The sequence below is a fragment of the Polyodon spathula genome, chromosome 4 (genome assembly GCF_017654505.1).
Source record: "Polyodon spathula isolate WHYD16114869_AA chromosome 4, ASM1765450v1, whole genome shotgun sequence".
NCBI lineage: Eukaryota > Metazoa > Chordata > Actinopteri > Acipenseriformes > Polyodontidae > Polyodon > Polyodon spathula.
The window spans coordinates 77,233,550-77,253,075 of NC_054537.1; the positions used below are offsets into that span (position 1 = coordinate 77,233,550).

The window sequence follows — 19,526 nt, forward strand, 5'->3', positions numbered from 1 at the left end:
CGTAATTGCCAGGAGGAGTTGAAGGAAGGAGGTGCTCCATGGCGCGCCTCTTGCATGGAGTATGTACACCTCTGGGAAGTTTGCCCCTATGAAGACCCTCTCTTTTTGAAGGCCCTCGATCGGGGAGAGGTGGAGGATGTGGAGGAGTGACTTTGCCTGAAGGCCCCGAGACCAGCCCACAGAAAGGGGCAGAAGCGAATGCCAGCTTGTGACAAAGTGCCCGCCCCTGTGTATATTATCTGTTATATGTTGTGTGTTTAATGTTGGTGTATAGTCATTGGTACACGGGATATAAACGGGTCTGTGTAACACGAGTGTTTAAAATGTGTATTTGTATTTAGGCACAAGGATTGCACAGCACTTCACGTGCAAGTAAAATGTAATATGTGAGCACGGGGAATTGCACTTTATTAATTCACGTGCAGTTGTACCGAGACTCCAATTGAATGACTGATTAGCAATCGAGGCTTGGTACAGCTGCATGAAAACAACATGTTTTCACCCACTCGCAGTTGGGTGTTCGGTGAGTGGAGAACGGGATAGGAGACGGAGGTAGTAATTGTAATTATAATAAGAACAGTAAAATATCTGCTCACCGTATTTTTTGTTTAGTATTAGTCCGTTCTGACGCTGCCCACTTCGGCCGTCTTTGTGACACAGCTCCGCAGCCAAAAAGGGTGGAGTCTGTGCGTCCACCACCCAAGAGGGAGGAGTCTGTGCTGGTTTCACCTCCACAGCCTGAGGGGCAGGAGCCTGAACGTCTACAGCCCAAGAGAGGGGTCCCAGAGCATCAAGAGTAGTAACTTTCCGGACTATAATATTATTAAGGCTGGACTAAATAGGTGCGAAAAAGACATTGTTCAAAAGGTAGATTTGCTAATCAAATTCATTAAGCTGAATTGTTCAACCAACCAGACTCAAAATGTCAAAAATGCTGTCATACAGCGTGGTCCAGTGGTTAAAGAAAGGGCTTCTAACCAGGAGGTTCCCAGCTCACTCACTGACTCTCTGTGTGACCCTAAGCAAGTCACCTCCTTGTGCTTTGTCTTTCGGGTGAGACGTTGTTGTAAGTGACTTTGCAGCTGATGTATAGTTCACATACCCTGGTCTCTGCAAATCGCCTTGAATAAAGGCATCTGCTAAATAAACAAATAATTTCACTGAATTACTTCCAACTGGTTAATGATAACTGTGTTATTAATAAAGTCCTCATAAGTACATTGAAATGTTAAAGAAGATGAATTTAGCAAAAAAATTCTGCAGAGAAACACAGTTTTGTGTATATAAATGTTGGCATGTTCTGTTTACTTGTTCTGTGATCTGTTTTATTATTGCACTTGATTTATTTGAGTGTTTTGACAGAGTTAACCAAGAGCATACATTAAATACATTGATACGTTGTAGTCAAGGTACTGCATGGATCTGGTAAAAATAAATAAATAAAAAGCTGTATTACCAGTAGTTCTATCTTAAATTGGTACACATTAAAAATATATATATGATTTTTAATCCACATATTTGCTCTTTGGATTTGATATTCCTGAGGACTTCTATGTATACTATTATGATACTATAGTGCATATCAAAATCCACAAGAAACAACACAGAACAGTAATTTAAAGGAGAGAGACTATGGATGCCCAGTCTGCTAAAATGCTGTTGAGCTGCGTAATCTGCCAGTTCAGTTTTAATTCCTTGGATGGCAACATCACTCCAGCATCTCCAGCCAAATGGAATGCCACCCAAGGACCATGTGTGCAAGGCTGATCTTAGCCAACAGGCAGATTGATAACATGCTTCTTAATAAATGTGGTGGCAGCAACAGCTGGAAGGGGCTCACAACAACATCTGAATACAAGGAAGCATGTGATATTTTGCATGGAGATCACACCAAACCTGGCTCTGAGTTTCTCAATATCCCCCGCCAAGGGATATAAATAGAGCCTGTGTTTTTCACAAATAAGAAATGAAATGCAACATATAAAACAAAATAAAAACATTTGCTTGTACTGTATTTTGTATTAGTATGCAAATTCTTTGTTTTATTTCAAGTGGTGCAAACATTGAACTGGAGCAAATGATGTTTTGGTTTTCAATTAATTGAATGCATGAATCTGCTTTACTTAGTGTTTAAATACTGAGAAACTCTAAGCTTGTTGTATACTGGAGCCCTTCTTCAGTGCAATGGGATTGAAATACAATTCCTAATGTGTGTGTGTGTGTGTGTGTGTGTGTGTGTGTGTGTGTGTATATATATATATATATATATATATATATATATATATATATATATATATATATATATATAATATATCTTATTTATTTTTATAGAGGGCATGGGCAGTATTTACTGTAAATAGGCAGTTCATTAAAAAGAGTGGGGGACTGTACGTTACCGTTACTGCCGCTAATGAGAAACTATGGTAAATAAATTATTTTTCTGTGATAGGTCTGTTTATGTAAAAATGTTTAAAAAAATAAATTAAAAAGGCGGATAATGTTTAATAAAAAAAAATGTTTTCAGTTATAACATGATGTATACTTTTGTTTTTATTTCTATACATCCATGTAAGTTATTTTATTAATGTGTATCTGTAATAAAACAAAATAAAACAACATTTTTAACAGAATAAATAAAATGTAAATGTCACACTGACCTACCTCTGCTACCTGTAGAAAGTAGAACAGATTCTGATACTTTCAAAGCACTTATTAAACAACTGCTTAAAATATACAGTGAGGGGAGTACAAACTCACCCAAACACAGCCCAGTAAATCAAAAGAGACAAAATATACAGTGAGGGGTTGTGACAGGACTGGAAGGAGTCCCTGTCGTAATTTGCCCTCCCGACCACCGGCAGCGCTGTGTAGGGTTGACCGTGATTGGATCAGGAGGCTGAACTCTGACCATGCAGGAAGTTCCGGGTCAGGCAGCCATCTTGGCCCAAGGTAGAACCATGCGGCCGTCGGGTCCCATCATTGCAATCAGCTGTGCTGTTCTCGTTGATTGGCTGATGTGGGGCAGCGTGCTGATTGCAGGGGTGGGACTTGGCAGTATTTAAGCAGTATGGTTTTGCCATTCGCGCTCTCTGGGCTGAACTGAAAACACATGCTGTGCTTGCTTTGTTGCTTTCATTCACTGCTGTTATTCACAGAAGCTTGAAAATCTTGGACACTGTTGGATTACTGGAGTGAGGAACCGAGGACTGGCCATTAATCTGTGAAAGGGAGCTAAGAAGCGGTGAGAGGAAACCCACCGCAGTACCACAACGAAACCCAGTGCTTCCTTTGTTGTTATTTATTTTGTAACCGTGACATTTTTGTTTACTCTTTTTATTTCAAACCTGAGTTTACCATTGCTGGTATTCCAGGTGGTTTTCTTGTTTATTTTTTGCAATACTGGACTGTTCTATTTTTATTGTTTTTGTAAAATAAAACCCTGCCCTGATACCATTGATGATACAGGGCTCTAAGGACTAATCTCCATTTCCGGCTCCTGTGTGCTGTCATTTCTGGTCCTTCCCAAAAGCTCCACCCACTACCCTCCCACAGGTGGTGTCAGAAGTGGGATGAGCATGGACCGGCACACCCTGCAAGCCGTTCTGGAGGATCAGGAGAGACACCGTGATGGTATAGAGCGGCGTCGGGAAGAACGGGATGCTCAGAGGGATGCTGAGCGTACAGCCCACATGACTGCGATGGCTGACAAGATGGCGGCCATGTGTCTGGCCATTCAGAACCTGGTAGTGGCCCAAGCCCAAGCTCAGGTCCCGGTCGTAGCAGCTGGACCAGTGCTGCCAATGCCCAAAATCCGTCTGCAAAAGATGACCCCAGAAGATGACCCGGAGGCCTTCCTGACCACATTTGAGCGGATGGCTACAGTGTCAGGGTGGCCAGCCGGATGCTGGGCAGCCCAACTAGCCCCCTGTCTAACTGGTGAAGCGCAGGCAGCATACCAGGCTCTGAGCAACGTGGCGGCGGAAGATTACTCCCAGGTGAAGACAGCTATCCTCCGGCGCCTTAATATCACCCCGGAGACGCATTGCCGGCGTTTCTGGAGTTACAAGCGGCTGGAGGGAACCCGGCCTCGCATCATGGCCCAGCAACTCTGGGACCATCTGACCCGCTGGCTGCGTCCCACTGAACGGACCACCCAACAAATCATGGAGTCTGTGGCGGTCGACCAGTTCCTGGAGGTGTTGGAACCAGAGACTCGAGCCTGGGTCGCTCGCCACAGTCCCGAGACGATGGACACGGCCGTCGAGCTGGCGGAGGCCTTCGAGGACGCACTGCTTCGGGTGGACCCCAGTCCAGCTCCAGTGAGGCATCGGCCTTCGCCAGCACACCCAAAGACTGCAATGAGGCCTTCAGTTTTCCCCGTCCCTTTGAGCACCTCTCCTCCAAAGTGGAGACAGAGGTTAGCTCCCAGCTGGGCTAGAGAGAATCCTTGGACCCCCCCTAGTGGACCAAGGGACAAACAGCCGTCTCCCACAGCGCCGCCTTCCCCTACCTGCTTCCGGTGCTACGAGGTGGGGCACATCGCGAGATTCTGTCCCATCGCGATGGAGTGTGACGTGGCCTTGTGATGTCCGGCTGCAGAGGGTGGTGAGTACAGGGGAAGGGGTCGGGAGGGGCCTTGCATTATTAATGTAGATGTTGGTAATATGAGTACCCACGCATTAGTGGACTCAGGGTGTAGTCACACTATAATTCGGTCTGCTCTCTTGGAGGGTACGCCTTGGCGGCCACAGGGGTCTGTGACCATCTCGTGTATTCATGGAGAAACCAAGGCATATCCTACCACTAAAGTTAGAATGACTGTGGAAAGTCGGACGTGCCATGTAGTCGTGGCCGTCGCTAAAAAGGTGCCATACCCAGTGATTTTGGGTCGAGATTGGCCTTACTATTCAGAAGTTAAGGTCAATGCGGCTCGGCCACCCATTGTAGAAGGGGTGGTCGCAACGGGGGATCCAATTGGCCGGATCGTTCCCTTGCAGGCCGACATATTTACTTCCAGGTTCTGGCCCCGTAAAACTAAAAGAGAGCGGAGGGCTGAGAAACTTGAGGGGGCATTAATGAGACAAGGCTGGGGATTGGTGGGGGAATCTGCTTTGCCTGTCAAACGAACACAGAAGGGTGTGGGTGTCCAGTGTGACCAGCGGAAGCGGGTTACTGAGATCCCTAGAGCAGAAGCTACTGAGGCCCCGCTCGGCATACCGCAATTCTGGGACCGGAGTGTGGACCTGGAGTGGGAGCAAAGTAACGACCCCACTCTGGTGCACATCCGGGGGCAGGTTCGGTCTGTCGAGGGGAAGGAAGTTGAAGGCTGCGGGCCGCTCACATTTCCTCACTTCATCGTGATGGGGCATTTGCTGTATAGGGTATCCCAAGCCCTGGGCACAGGACAGCCTGTAACCCAGTTATTGGTTCCGGGGTCTTTCCGTCGGGAGGTCATGAGGTTGGCACATGATATTCCCTTTTCTGGCCACCTGGGGCGGGAAAAGACCTTGGAACGAATACTGGCCCGGTTTTATTGGCTGGGACTCCACATGGATGTGAGGAAATATGTAGCGGAGTGTCCCGATTGTCAGAGAGTAGCGCCGGGACGGGTTCGCCCGGCCCCGCTGGTCCCACTGCCCCTGGTTTGTACTCCCTTCGATCGCACAGCAATGGACATAGTGGGCCCAGTGCAGCCCGCCGACTCTGGATATACGCACATTTTAGTAATGGTGGATTATGCCACTCGATATCCAGCGGTGGTGCCACTGCGCTCCACTAGTGCTGTCGCCATTGCTAAAGAACTAGTTAAGATTATTGCTAGAGTAGGGGTGCCCAAAGAGATTCTGACAGATCAAGGAACTAACTTCATGTCCGATACCCTCAAAGAAGTTTACAAAATTTTGAAAATCCATCCCATCAGGACCTCTGTGTACCATCCGCAGACAGATGGCCTGGTGGAAAGGTTTAATCAGACCCTGAAGCAGATGCTGAGGCGATTTGTGAACCAGGAACAAAAACATTGGGCAAAACTCCTTCCCTTCCTGATGTTCGCAGTGAGAGAGGTGCCACAGAGCTCAACTGGGTTCTCCCCGTTTGAGCTGCTGTATGGGAGACAACCCCGAGGCATTCTCGATCTCGTGCGAGAAGGGTGGGAGGACCAAACCTCTACGTCTAAAAATGTAGTCAAATATGTACTACTGCTACGAGATCGCTTGGAATTAGTCGGTCGTTTGGCTCAAGAGAACCTGCGCAATGCTCAGCATCAGCAGCAGCAGCAGTACAATCAAAAAGCACGAATTCGGACTTTTCGAACTGGGGATAAGGTACTGCTGCTTCTTCCCACAGCTGAGTCTAAGTTGTTTGCCAAGTGGCAAGGGCCTTATGAGGTGGTTCGAGCTATAGGGAGAGTCAATTATGAAATCAGGCAGCCGGACCATCGAAAACCACTTCAAATTTATCATGTAAATTTGTTAAAACCTTGGAGAGACAGAGAGGCCCTGTTTATTGCTAATGATATCCCCGAAGAGGATTTTGGTCCTGAGGTGGGGCCACTTGGTCAAACAACTAAGATTTCAATGGGGAAACAGTTACTTCCCTGTCAGAAACAGGAGCTGGGCCAACTAATTGAGGAATTCAGTGATGTTTTTTCTGAGTTGCCCGGTAGAACTGACATTATTGAACATGCCATTATTACTCCGCCAGGTGTTCGAGTGCGTCAGAGGCCTTACCGGATCCCGGAAAGTCGGCGGGGTGTAATGCGCCGGGAAGTGGCCAGTATGCTCGAGCTGGGAGTAGTGCAACCTTCCCAGAGCGAGTGGTGTAGTCCTGTGGTAATGGTACCTAAGAAGGATGGCTCCACTCGTTTCTGTGTGGACTTTAGAAAGGTGAACGCTATCTCCAAGTTCGATGCGTACCCCATGCCTCGAGTGGATGAGCTCCTTGACAGACTGGGTAAGGCGAGGTTCTTGTCCACTCTGGACCTGACGAAGGGATATTGGCAGATCCCATTAACACCCAGCTCCAAGGAGAAAACCGCATTTGCTACCCCGGATGGCTTGTTTCATTTCAAGACCATGCCCTTTGGGTTGCATGGGGCCCCGGCTACCTTCCAGAGACTGATGGACAAGGTGTTATGTCCCCATCATCAGTATGCGGCAGCGTATATTGATGACGTGGTTATTTTTAGCTCTACCTGGAAGGAGCACCTTGATAGATTGGCGGCTGTCCTGCAGTCTCTAAGGGAGGCGGGGCTAACAGTCAACCTAGGTAAATGCGCGTTTGGCAAACAAGAGACCCAATATCTTGGATTTAGCATGGGTAATGGTCGGGTAAAACCAGTGGCTTCCAAGGTCCAGGCCTTGGTGGACACTCCGGTTCCACGAACCAAGGCTCAAGTGAGGTCACTTTTGGGGCTGGCAGGCTATTATCGCCGTTTTATCCCCGAGTTTTCCACCATTGTTAGCCCCTTGATTGACCTAACTAAGAAGAGCGCCCCAAACACTGTAAAATGGTCAGATGAGTGTCAGGAAGCATTTGACATGATAAAGCGGATACTTTGCCAAGCCCCTGCACTAGTGTCACCAGATTTCGACAGGGAATTCATCCTCCAGACAGATGCCTCGGATGTCGGTCTGGGGGCAGTCTTGTCCCAGGAGATCGATGGGGTAGAGCACCCCGTGCTATACATTAGCAGGAAAATGGCTCAGAGGGAGCGCAACTACTCAGTTATTGAGAAGGAGTGCCTGGCCATTAAATGGGCCATGAACTCTCTTCGATATTATCTCCTGGGGCGGTCCTTCACTCTTGTCACAGATCACGCTCCTCTTAAGTGGCTAAACATGATGAGGGACACGAACGCCCGGATTACTCGGTGGAGTCTGGCGCTGCAACCCTTTAACTTCACTGTTAAACATCGTTCGGGTAAGGAGCATCAAAATGCTGATTTTTTTTCAAGGGAGGGTGGTGATTTAGGGGAGTTAGGGTTGGCCGAGTGTGCCTATGGCTCCACTCTGAGGGGGGGGATGTGTGACAGGACTGGAAGGAGTCCCTGTCGTAATTTGCCCTCCCGACCACCGGCAGCGCTGTGTAGGGTTGACCGTGATTGGATCAGGAGGCTGAACTCTGACCATGCAGGAAGTTCCGGGTCAGGCAGCCATCTTGGCCCAAGGTAGAACCATGCGGCCGTCGGGTCCCATCATTGCAATCAGCTGTGCTGTTCTCGTTGATTGGCTGACGTGGGGCAGCGTGCTGATTGCAGGGGTGGGACTTGGCAGTATTTAAGCAGTATGGTTTTGCCATTCGCGCTCTCTGGGCTGAACTGAAAACACATGCTGTGCTTGCTTTGTTGCTTTCATTCACTGCTGTTATTCACAGAAGCTTGAAAATCTTGGACACTGTTGGATTACTGGAGTGAGGAACCGAGGACTGGCCATTAATCTGTGAAAGGGAGCTAAGAAGCGGTGAGAGGAAACCCACCGCAGTACCACAACGAAACCCAGTGCTTCCTTTGTTGTTATTTATTTTGTAACCGTGACATTTTTGTTTACTCTTTTTATTTCAAACCTGAGTTTACCATTGCTGGTATTCCAGGTGGTTTTCTTGTTTATTTTTTGCAATACTGGACTGTTCTATTTTTATTGTTTTTGTAAAATAAAACCCTGCCCTGATACCATTGATGATACAGGGCTCTAAGGACTAATCTCCATTTCCGGCTCCTGTGTGCTGTCATTTCTGGTCCTTCCCAAAAGCTCCACCCACTACCCTCCCACAGGGGAGTACAAATTCATCCAAACACAGCCCAGTAAATCAAAAGAGACAAAATATACAGTGAGGGGAGTACAAACTCACCCAAACACAGCCCAGTAAATCAAAAGAGACAAAATATACAGTGAGGGGAGTAAAAACTCACACTAACACAGCCCAGTAAATCAAAAGAGACAAAATATACAGTGAGGGGAGTAAAAACTCACACTAACACAGCCCAGTAAATCAAAAGAGACAAAATATACAGTGAGGGGAGGACAAACTCACCCAAACACAGCCCAGTAAATCAAAAGTAAATCAGCTGAACATTTCTATGTATTTTGTTCTTTTTCTGAAAAAGTGGGATATGTACATTTACCAATTACTCACCATGCAGCTATATACATATATTATAATAATATTGTTTATATTAGATAAAAAGTGTTCAGAAACATTATTTAAGAATGCAGTTGTATACATTTTATGAAGTCCATGTATACTTCTCTTACTGATTGCTTTCTGATTATTACATTATGATACAATATCCCTTTTACATTGTTAGTCAAAAACCCTTTATACTATATGGAGATAATGAACTGTACAATTTCAAGAGAAGCTAGAAACAAAAGATTACATACTTTTCAAATAACCTTTGACCTCTCATGAAAACCTTTGCCTCATTATCCAATGGGAAGGTCCCGTCATCTTTCCTGAAGCGGTAGAAAAGTTTGACATCTTTGAATTCCTTGTGCTCATCGCAAACTGAAAGAAAACAAATAATACATTTCAGAGTGTACACAAAAACACAGTCTTCCCCTTGTCATGAAGTTACAAACAAAAACACACACACGATGTTCATATGTAACAACCAAGACTACATTTGTGCTTGGGAATTATAGAATAAAGATATACGGTATATCAAGTATGAAGCCAAAACCTCAAAAGCGTTTGGGCTTTATTATCCCAGAAACAAACAAGTCACATGACCCCATATTAGGTCACAGGTCAAAGTAAAAAGTACTGGTTGCTTTTCCAAGAGGAGTATCATAAACAGTATAAGTACAAAGATTTGTTTTATGTTTTATGAAAATACAAAAATCTCATATTTGCTGTGTGGATATCCTATTGCTGAAGACTTCTGTGTACAGTGTTAGAATAATGTATATCTTTGCTAGGGTAGTGTACAAGAGCTGTATATTACACAAAGCATGCAACGCAAGGCTACGTTTTTAGAATATTGTATACTGAATGTTATTCAGAATACTGTTTGTATGCACCTGTAGTGTATGTCACACATCTCAATTATCACACTCACCTCAGCAGGACCTGTCTTGTAAATAAACAAGCTAATTATGTTTATATTACAGTAAACCTCATAGTTGCCTGTTTTGAATTAAACTTCCATCATTTACTTTTTTTAAATAGGTAACTGACCAATAGCTCAAATAAAACTAGTCCTCCCCCAACATAATGATTCATCACCAAAATCACCCCAATAAAAACCTACCATGATGAATGATGCTCTGGTCCAATAACTTTTGCATAAGCTTGATTGCAGTTTCTCTGTCTGAAGCTTCCTTGTGATCGATCAGCCAGTCGATCAGTTCCTTAGCTACAAAGCAGTTGGGGTAGGTCCTGAGATGGTGTCGACGATCTTTGATTACTTTTTCTTCATGAAGTCGGAGTCTATTGGAGACAGGATGACAAAGCACAGGTTAAAAAGATCCAAGTAAGAGAAAGACACTTTCAAAATAATTCCACATAACTGCAACTCAGATTTCATCGTCATACTCCCAAGTATTGAATTGAATTGAGGCTGGCATCTCTTCACAGGCCCATAACTAAAACTGCTGGCATGTTTTTTGACGTTGGACCTTCCAGATATATGTAGAAGACATTACCCATTCATCTTTAAAGTCAAAATACCATAATAGATTTTTCTCGGTGTATATGCTGTAACATGCTGTTGTCATCCTGTTTAAAGAATGCTGGTGTGACAGAATATGCATCTGTCCTTTGGTTAATGTGTAACATTTCATCAGAACTCTACCTTCAGCCAAAAACAGGGAAAGAGGTCATAAATATGGGGTTTGACATCATGTCACCTTTTGTGGAGCTAAATAATTGGATTTAATCCACCCTTATGTTTGTTTTCTATCTCACACAAAATCAAGTAGGCTAAGGGCATTAAACAAACATTTCTTCTAATGTCTTAATCACTGGTCATATAGGCTATTATACATATTTTGTTACTATAATTGAACAAATATGCCCAAATATGCTCAGTGCCCAAAGCCACTTGTCACAATGTCTCTCAAACTTAAAAAAACTTACAGGAAAAACCTGTCATTGCCGCCGGTGTCCGTGAACACCAGCACATCTGTGATCTCCAACCCATTCACAAACTTGCTCAGCATCAGCTGGCCCGTTCTGTCACAATTCAACTGAATTCTGTCTAATCTTGTCCTGTGAGAAAATGACTTATTATCATAATGTATTACTGTTGCCATTCTTTTTACTGTGCACCTCCCAGCACTAAGCCACAAGAAAGACATAATGTATCATTGGTTAATGACAGGCAAACAGAGGGAGGGATGCTGTTAGACTGAGCTCAATTTGACCGCACCTCCAGGAATTTTCAATCACACGTGTTCACTGGCAGTCACTGTGAGCTCTGTGCTAACTCAAAAAAGTTTAAGTGTTAACCTTTAGGTTGAATTTCAAGGAGAGAAGGTGAGACTTATCTTCTCCTTCTTTTCTCTATCTGTAACTCGATCTCTACAAGCACATCAATCAATTTCGTGATGTGCTGTCACCTGATTTGTTAACCAAGCTATCCTGACTCTATAAAACATTCCTATTTCTATCTCTCCCTTTTGAGCTTTGTTTGTTTGCTGCCGATTCCTTGTGATTACTCTTGTTTTGTACCTGGTTTGACCGTTTTGCTTATCATTTATTCTCCTTGGATTATCCCTACTCATTTCTGGCTGACGACTACCTTGGAACTACCTTTGCTTACGGACCTTCGACTGTTCTCTTGGATTACCCCTCTATATTGTTTGCATGGGAAATGGTTTCAACAGCCGGTGCTTCCTCTCCTTCCAATGAGGAGGACTGCCCTTATCCTTCCCTGATATCGGCGCACCAAACTCGCCGTGGGAAGACAGCTGCACCCAGCCTGCTACAGAAGAACGCCTTTACTACAAGGACTGGCCAAATAACAAGATCCTGAAGGTGCTGTTTGATAAAGATATGGCTATCCCAGCTTGGTCAGATCGCAGCACCATGTTCCTGCAGCTGTGTGAGGCAATGTCGGCAGAACCGATTTTCCCTCCACCTCCCGCTACCAGGACCTGCGCCCAGCATCATCACAGTCTCCCGAGGTCACTGATCTCAACTGCTGCTTCCATGCCAGCCACCCACGAGGAGATATTTGAGGACATGAAGGGACTTAAGCCGCTGGTAGAAGTGGTATCAGATATAAAAGCAAGGTTTGACATGATCGAGGGACGGCCAGCTGCAGCCACCATCCCAGCACCCCCAATAAGCCTCCCGCAACCAGATCCAGAAGCCACTACCCACTTCAACCTGGCTTCAACATCTACCTCTCAGCCGTCTTCAGCTATCCGCCACCAAAATGTGTCCCGTCAAATCAGATGACAGTTCATCAAGGCTAAGGACGTAAATTTAGTTTCTATATTAATTGTGTCCTCTAAATTCCTAGGCTGATTGCGTCGATCCTCTTCTGCTAAAGAACTTATCAATTGGCTAATTCATTATAGCTTTCTTGATCATCAGGGACACATTAAGTTCAGCCTATCCAAACCACCACCAGGAATTAGACCAGTATCTCACAGAACTGCCAGTCAGATATGAGGGAGGGCAATATTCTACGAATATCATAAGAGCTTTTCAGCCAAAGTTGCATCAGTTCTCGAAATTGACAATGTCATTGTTAACTGGGCGGAACCAGATATGGACCTGTTCAGCAGGATCTTCAGCGGATTAAGAGCTAACACCTAAGGAGTCTGCTGCCCTACTGCGCACTACTCAACAACCTTGTGCCCAAAAGCTGCTTCTTATTCAAGGTATTACCAAGCACACTCATCTTTAACTAGACGCAGAGTCATTTCAATAAACCCGATTCATGCTTCAGTCCCCCTATCATCATCAACCAAGAGCCATAAAGGAAGAGTCATAAAGTTTTCATGACAGACCTTCGCACGCGACCTGTCCAACAAAACGACAGTAACATCAGGACTGAGGTCCACAGTACAGGCACTGCTTACAGTACCAACTCCAGTCAACATCCCAGCCCTGACGGATGCCCTATATAATCACAATGACCGCAGCTTTGTCAAATATCCAATTAACGGTCTCCAATTTGGCTTTTCTATTGGACAAGTGCAAGAACCTGCATACTTCAACATCTGAACCATAGGTTGTCAATTTACTAATTCAAGCTGAAGTGGATAAAGGATTTAAGGTTGGCCTGTTCATTATGCCGTCTTTTTCAAACTCGAGGATTAATCTGATAGGGGTAGATACACGTAGCTATTCGTGCACCTCTGGGACATCCTCCAGCTGTCACCCACTACCATTAGATCTTATCTGTCTGGTATTCAATACGATTACCGACTCTAGTGCATCCCAGCACCCACCCTCCTTTGACTGCCTGCAGCCTGCCTGACTCTCCGCAGAATCAAGAAGTCTCTCCTACCTACTTCTCCTATCAGGATGACGATCACGACGGACATTCTCCTTAAGAAGGTTTTCATCCTCTATCACGGATGCTTCAGTCCAGCAGACGACATCATAATCGAAGCAATCTGTATAACTGCCTCCTTCGGGTTTCTAAGATGCGCAGAGTTCACGGTCGCATCCTTTTCTAGCTTCCTAGTTTCAGGAATCAGAGTGAGCAACCTCTCCTGCAATCAAGACCACCACTTCCTACTGTTTTTGAGGACACCAAAAACCAATCAACTTCGTTCTGGAATGCATTCAGTTATCAACGAAGAACTCTCCCCTTTGCCCCTACAGTTGTTTAGCAAAACTCATCACTCTCAAGAAACCCAGTCACTCTAATCCACTGTTCACCGACTGCTCAAGGAACATTGTCACTAGGAACTGGTTTTCATTTCATATGTCGTCTCTCACAACTAAAGCATGTCTGCCGCAGCAATTCTTCACTCCTCACTCCTGTAGAATCAGAGCTGCAACTTCAGCTGTGAGAGCAGGACTAAATCAACATACTATTAAAACTTGGTCACTGCACTTCATCAGCAGTACATTCGAACTTCAGCATCAGACATTGTCTAAGCCCAGCAATCCCTAGCTAGCTTGCCCGGAGTAGGGGCATCCTCTCTGCCGGGACTACCAGAGGTTTCCACCTTAAAAAAGTAAAAAGAAAATATATAGGTGTTTTTTCCTCTCCACTGTGCGGATGGCTTTCTTCTAGGTTGTCTTACTAATCTTACTATGTCCTGTTTGTCTTCTATTCTATGCTGTCCTATTTGTCTTCTATTCTATAATGTTGTGCAGGGCACAGTCTTCTTCCCGGAGCCGGAGATCCATACTCTGGGGGGCGGGTGTACTGATCACTCTTCACCTAGCTTGTCAGGCATCTGCCATTCAAGCTCTCTAGCCAGCAGGACCCCCGGCCACAATCATTTTACCTTTTGCATTATGTGCGCTATTCTGCTATGTTTTCATCTATACCTGACCTTTAGTTCCTCTACTCTCTCAAACTTTGTAATTATGTAAGCCCGCTCTAAGTAACACTGCTGCGTAATCATATGGGCCTCTCTTTATATTATTTTCCTCCTTCAAGGCCTTTATCACAAGTACTTTCGGTCTTGTCATGTAAGGGACATTCTCCTCCACCCTGTGGGTTTGCATCCGCATCCAAACCCCCGCCTTGGCTCTCCTGCGAGTAGGGGACTAACACTACATTTTCCAGGTCTCAGGGGTCATCCGACCAGCCTTCAGTCACCAAGGTTCCCGATCACGAGATTGAGATTTGCTTTCCTATCCACTTTTTCCTCTTCAATTAAATAGCGCTCATCGAGCCCTCTATAAAAAAACCTCTGTATATAAAAAAAAAAATCACTCTCTATTCACTTTTCACTAATACTCCATGACAAAGAAAGAAGGAAGAAGGCTGTCTAAAGCGGCAGCAAAGTGTTCTAGGATTTACCAAATGTTCAGGTAGGAAATGGGTGCACAACAATTCGTCCCAGACAATAATAATAATATCAATGTGAGCATACATCAAGTACTGCAGAAATTGGTTGTGCCTTCACATGTTAAGAGCCACTTGTACAGTCTTTCACTGTGTTTGGATCATTTAGGCATTTCACAAAAAAAATATCAAACAGCAGAGGGCTTTCAGGCCATTTCTTTAGCAGCTTTAATTTAATCTGTTTTCGATGCTTCGCTGTCCACTATTTCACATACATGTGAATTTCCTTCAAATAATGTAGACCTATATCTACATATCCTTTTTAATTTACAGCTTACTAAAAAAAAAAAAAAAAAAAAAAAAAAACACATATAACGCCTACCACATGACACATAATCAAATATTCTGTGATCATATATGGTAAAAAGAGATCTGATTCTATGCTTAAAATTGCAATACTACAAAGGTGCAATACACATTCTGACTCCTTCCATGTCTTCAGTGAATATACATTGATAATTTATATTGACATTTCTATGGGTGTTGCTGTTCTGCAATTCAGTGTTATACCCATAAAACATCAATGCTAAAAATCAACACATAAATAGGTAGATAACTGTTAATTTTGCTCAAATCCTTACACCAAAAAAACACACAAAAAAAACAAGGAAGTAGCTATGTATGACGATTCAAGTAGCTGCTCCCTGCGTTATGAAACGAGTAGGAGAGAGAACATAACAGTGAACAATACACGAGAAGTGGATCGATTTCTGTTTTCATTTATTTTGAAAATGCGAAAATGTGTGCTTTCATGAAAGGGGTTAGAATATGTATGCTTTGAAACTGCTTAGCTTTTTTTTCCTGGCTCAAGTGTCTAGCAATGCACCATAACAATACTGTAAATCCTCTGCAACTGTAAATTTCAAGAAATGTGAAACTAGATAAAGTCTCTCAAATGTAAATATCTAATATTATGTACATCCAGCTGTGCATCGTTGTGATGCAGAGCACTCTCCATTTTGAAAGCTGTTTGTTTGTACAGGTTTACAGGTTGCAGCGGTTAGCAAACTACAGTTGCGCAGACACACTGCAGACTGAACAACTCGTTTCACCATTATCGTTATTACACTCCAGACATGGGTAAATCTTCACAGTTTGCCTGAAAATCTATCTTTAAAACTTCCCCTTCACTAATATTTCTTATCTGTGCTGTAGTATCACTAAGGCTGTATTTTTTTCATGTTGAGCATGGATTTCACGATTTCCATGAATCAGAACCAGTGCTGTGTAATAATAATAGCTAATTGTCCATGAAAATCTCAATTTCTGAAAGAATACTATTTTTAGCATTTAAAAATGCACTGATTAAGCATTCGCTCCATCAGCGGACAACTAGATATATGAAATCCAGTTGAACTTGCTTACCCTAAATCATGAAACATACGGCATAGAGGGTTTTAAAAAAAAGCCTTAATTACAGAACACAGACAAGCACTATATTTAGCTCTTGTTAACAGGGTGACAGACTTTAGTAAAAACACCTTGAATATTTATTTTCTGCCAAATTACCTTTTGTATTTTATCATTCTGAAAGCTTATTTTTAAATTGGATATGTTTATACCATTTTATTTTTACAATGGAAAAGTAACCTATATTTTATTTTTGTAAAAACAACTGGTGTGTGAATCACCCAGAAAACATAGATTTGTGTTTGTTTGAATTAACATTTAATCAACATAATAGACTCTCTGTATTTCTTTTTTGTTGTTTTATGAATGAGTATGAAATTGCCTTGGTGCTCTTGGGTTGGATTTATGTTTTGCCTTTTTACCCCCTAGATCTGCCTTGGTGCCCCTGAATCTTCACATCCAATGAAGGCAACATTGCCTTGCCCTTCTTCACCTTAACTTCATGCCCTGAAGTTAGCTACTGTATAAATCTAAATCTTACAATATGAAACTTCATTCAGCAACTGTAGCATAGTGACCAGGTCATCAAGTTAAAAAGGTTTTGCTTCAAACTTGCCTTACTTTTCATTAAATGTGTCATTAGTGTTTCTTAACTAACCCATCATGTAGTTAGTGTGCATCCATTGTGATGTTTTAAAACATTTGAGAGAATCTGAGTTAAAGTAATATTTACTGACTTACTTTATTAATAGAAAGTAAAGGAAAAATGAATTGCCGCAGGTGGACTTATTTATTACTAGAGAAGAGGTACAGTTAAACCTAACATATCTGGCTGGTTTTGGTTTGAGAAAGTCCAGATCCTATTGTTTTCAAAGAATAACGATGTCAATATCAGATAGAATGAAAACAAGCACTTATAAGGAAGACGCACAGAATAAAATCACTGTTGACATATGTTTAAAAGTTTGCTTATGTTCTAACTAAAGTCATTAGGGTCTGTGTGTCTACGTCAGCAGGGAGGAAAGTGTCATGCTAGTACAGAGATGTGTTTTAGTGTACAGACCAAAGTTTTATCTTTAAACACAAAACAAAAGTCGCTTTCAGTCAGGCTTTTAAATTGGAGACACAGCTTCCCCTGGTACAGGCAGGTTCAAAGTAGTAGACCTTCTCTGTCTCGTTTAGCACGTGATTCAGCGCTTAGCACTTGCAGAACTTACCAATGCTTATCTCCAGCTCTGTGGCAGTGTGCCTCACTCCTGTGTGTATTTTATGTTTATATGTGGCGTGTGATGTATTAATGTTGGTTTATATGTACTGGTGCACGGGATATAAAGTGGGGTTATGTAGCACAAGTGTTATAAAATGTATATTTGTATTTAGATACGAGGATGGCACAATCACTCCACATGCAGATTAAAATGGGTACTTGGATGGAAGCATAGGAAATGCACACACCAGTTCATGTACAGATGTACCGAGATTCCAATTGAATGATTAGCAACCCAGTCTCGGTACAACTGCATAAAAGGGTGAACGTTTCACTCACTCGGGGTTGTGTGTTCTGAGTGAAAGAATGGCAGAGGGCTAGCAGTAAAATGAGATAATTTTGCTTCCAATGTGTCTGACTTTACATTAAGTGTACCCTTAGTGTTTCTTAACTAGTCCATCACCTTAAATAAATAAGCAAAAACAATGACTTTTTGAAAAGTACTAATAACTAAATATGTGGTGCTGTATGACTCTTGCATGAACAAAGCATCCTTTTAGTCAAATGATCATCCCACCTGCAGCATTATTAAGTACTATTACGCTCTACTGAACCAATTTACTAAATATAGTTCAAAAGCCTTAGCATGTGTGTGGAGTGCCCTGCTTCTTAGGCCCTTCAGTAGTCAAAATGATTTCAAAAGATTTTTTACACCACGTGTATATTAGAAAACATTTGCGGTTTGGTTTGACTTCTAAAAGGGGAAAAAAATACAGCAAACAAGCTGAAAAACTCTGCCAAGTACAAAATGAAAACCTGGACAAAAAACACACTGGCTTAGTGGTCATGATTTTCCATTAGATAAATAATGAAATGTATTAGTTAAAAGTAGAAAAATGTCTAAGATTAAATGTACTTAAATGAGTAGATTACAAGAATTATGGAAGTGTAAATGTTTCTGAACCCAGATTAAATATAAGATATTGTCTTTCAGAGTGATACTAGTGATTCACTGCCATTTTTGCCAGGACGCTCTTGTAAATGAGGTCTCGGTCTCAATGTTATTTTCCTGGTTAAAGAATGAATGAATAAATAAATAAATATTGAATCATTTCTGGCTAGTACTAAGATTACAATAAACTACACTGTATTTGTGACTAAATGTATGAGTTCTGGTGATGAATCTTTCTGGTGATACCTGTGAGGGCGCTAAAGAACGGGAGGAGAAGTATCTGGAAGGGCTGGCCTGACAGTTCGTTTCCGGGTCAGGGAAGTGGGTCAGCCTGGAAAGAAGCGAGACTCTGTTGTAAGACCGTATTGATTTGAAAGGTAAACGAGAGGCAGCTGCAAGTAATAAGGCAGCTGCAACCGTTTATCTTGATATCATGCGGGATTACATATAGGGGCCAGGGTAACGCTGGTCTTTTCCTTCGTTTGGGTTAACGCTTGGAGAGAGAAGGAGCGAGAGAGGAGCTCTCGTTGTAAAGAGAACTGCGTGTTGTGTTTTGTTGTGTTTGTTTGTAATTGTCTGCGTTTTGCACCACCAGACAGTTAACTCACCTGTCCGGAGCTGTCGACCAGGGTCAGCACAATCCGGATCACCACTGCACGGAACCGTCACGAAATACAGTGTCTTCACCCACCACAAGCACGTCTGCACTCACCCAGGACTGGTGACCGTGTGTTCGTTTTGTTCGGGACTGTGTCTGTATTATTGCTATCCCCGTGCTTTACACATTGTTGTGTATAGCCGGGGATTTATTATTTAACGGTCACCAGACCTGGATTATAAATAAAAGCACCTTTTCACTGGAAACTGTTGTCTGCCTGTCACTCCTGCATCGCATCACCGTTATACCTGTTCCCCTCCACTAGCCACTTTGCCACACGTGGTGTCAGAACACGGGACTATGGACCGCAACGCGCTGGCGGAGTTGCTGCAGGCACTGGAGACCAGACGGGATGCAGAGGAGAGACGGAGGGAGG

The 19,526-nt window shown here is 43.3% G+C and overlaps 1 protein-coding gene across 4 annotated transcripts in view; it reads right to left on the reverse strand.

The window, feature by feature from the left end:
• LOC121314887 (DEP domain-containing mTOR-interacting protein-like) overlaps positions 1 to 19,526 on the reverse strand; it is a 76,797-nt gene that overhangs the window by 45,625 nt on the left and 11,646 nt on the right. For 3 of the 4 annotated variants that reach the window (XM_041248624.1, XM_041248625.1, XM_041248626.1), the window contains 3 exons: positions 11,077 to 11,208; positions 10,250 to 10,428; positions 9,381 to 9,504 (listed from right to left, as the gene is read on the reverse strand). In XM_041248624.1, the coding sequence (XP_041104558.1) occupies positions 9,381 to 9,504; positions 10,250 to 10,428; positions 11,077 to 11,208 (435 nt within the window). The remainder of the gene's footprint in view (positions 1 to 9,380; positions 9,505 to 10,249; positions 10,429 to 11,076; positions 11,209 to 19,526) is intronic. The other variant, XM_041248627.1, reaches the window with a different exon arrangement.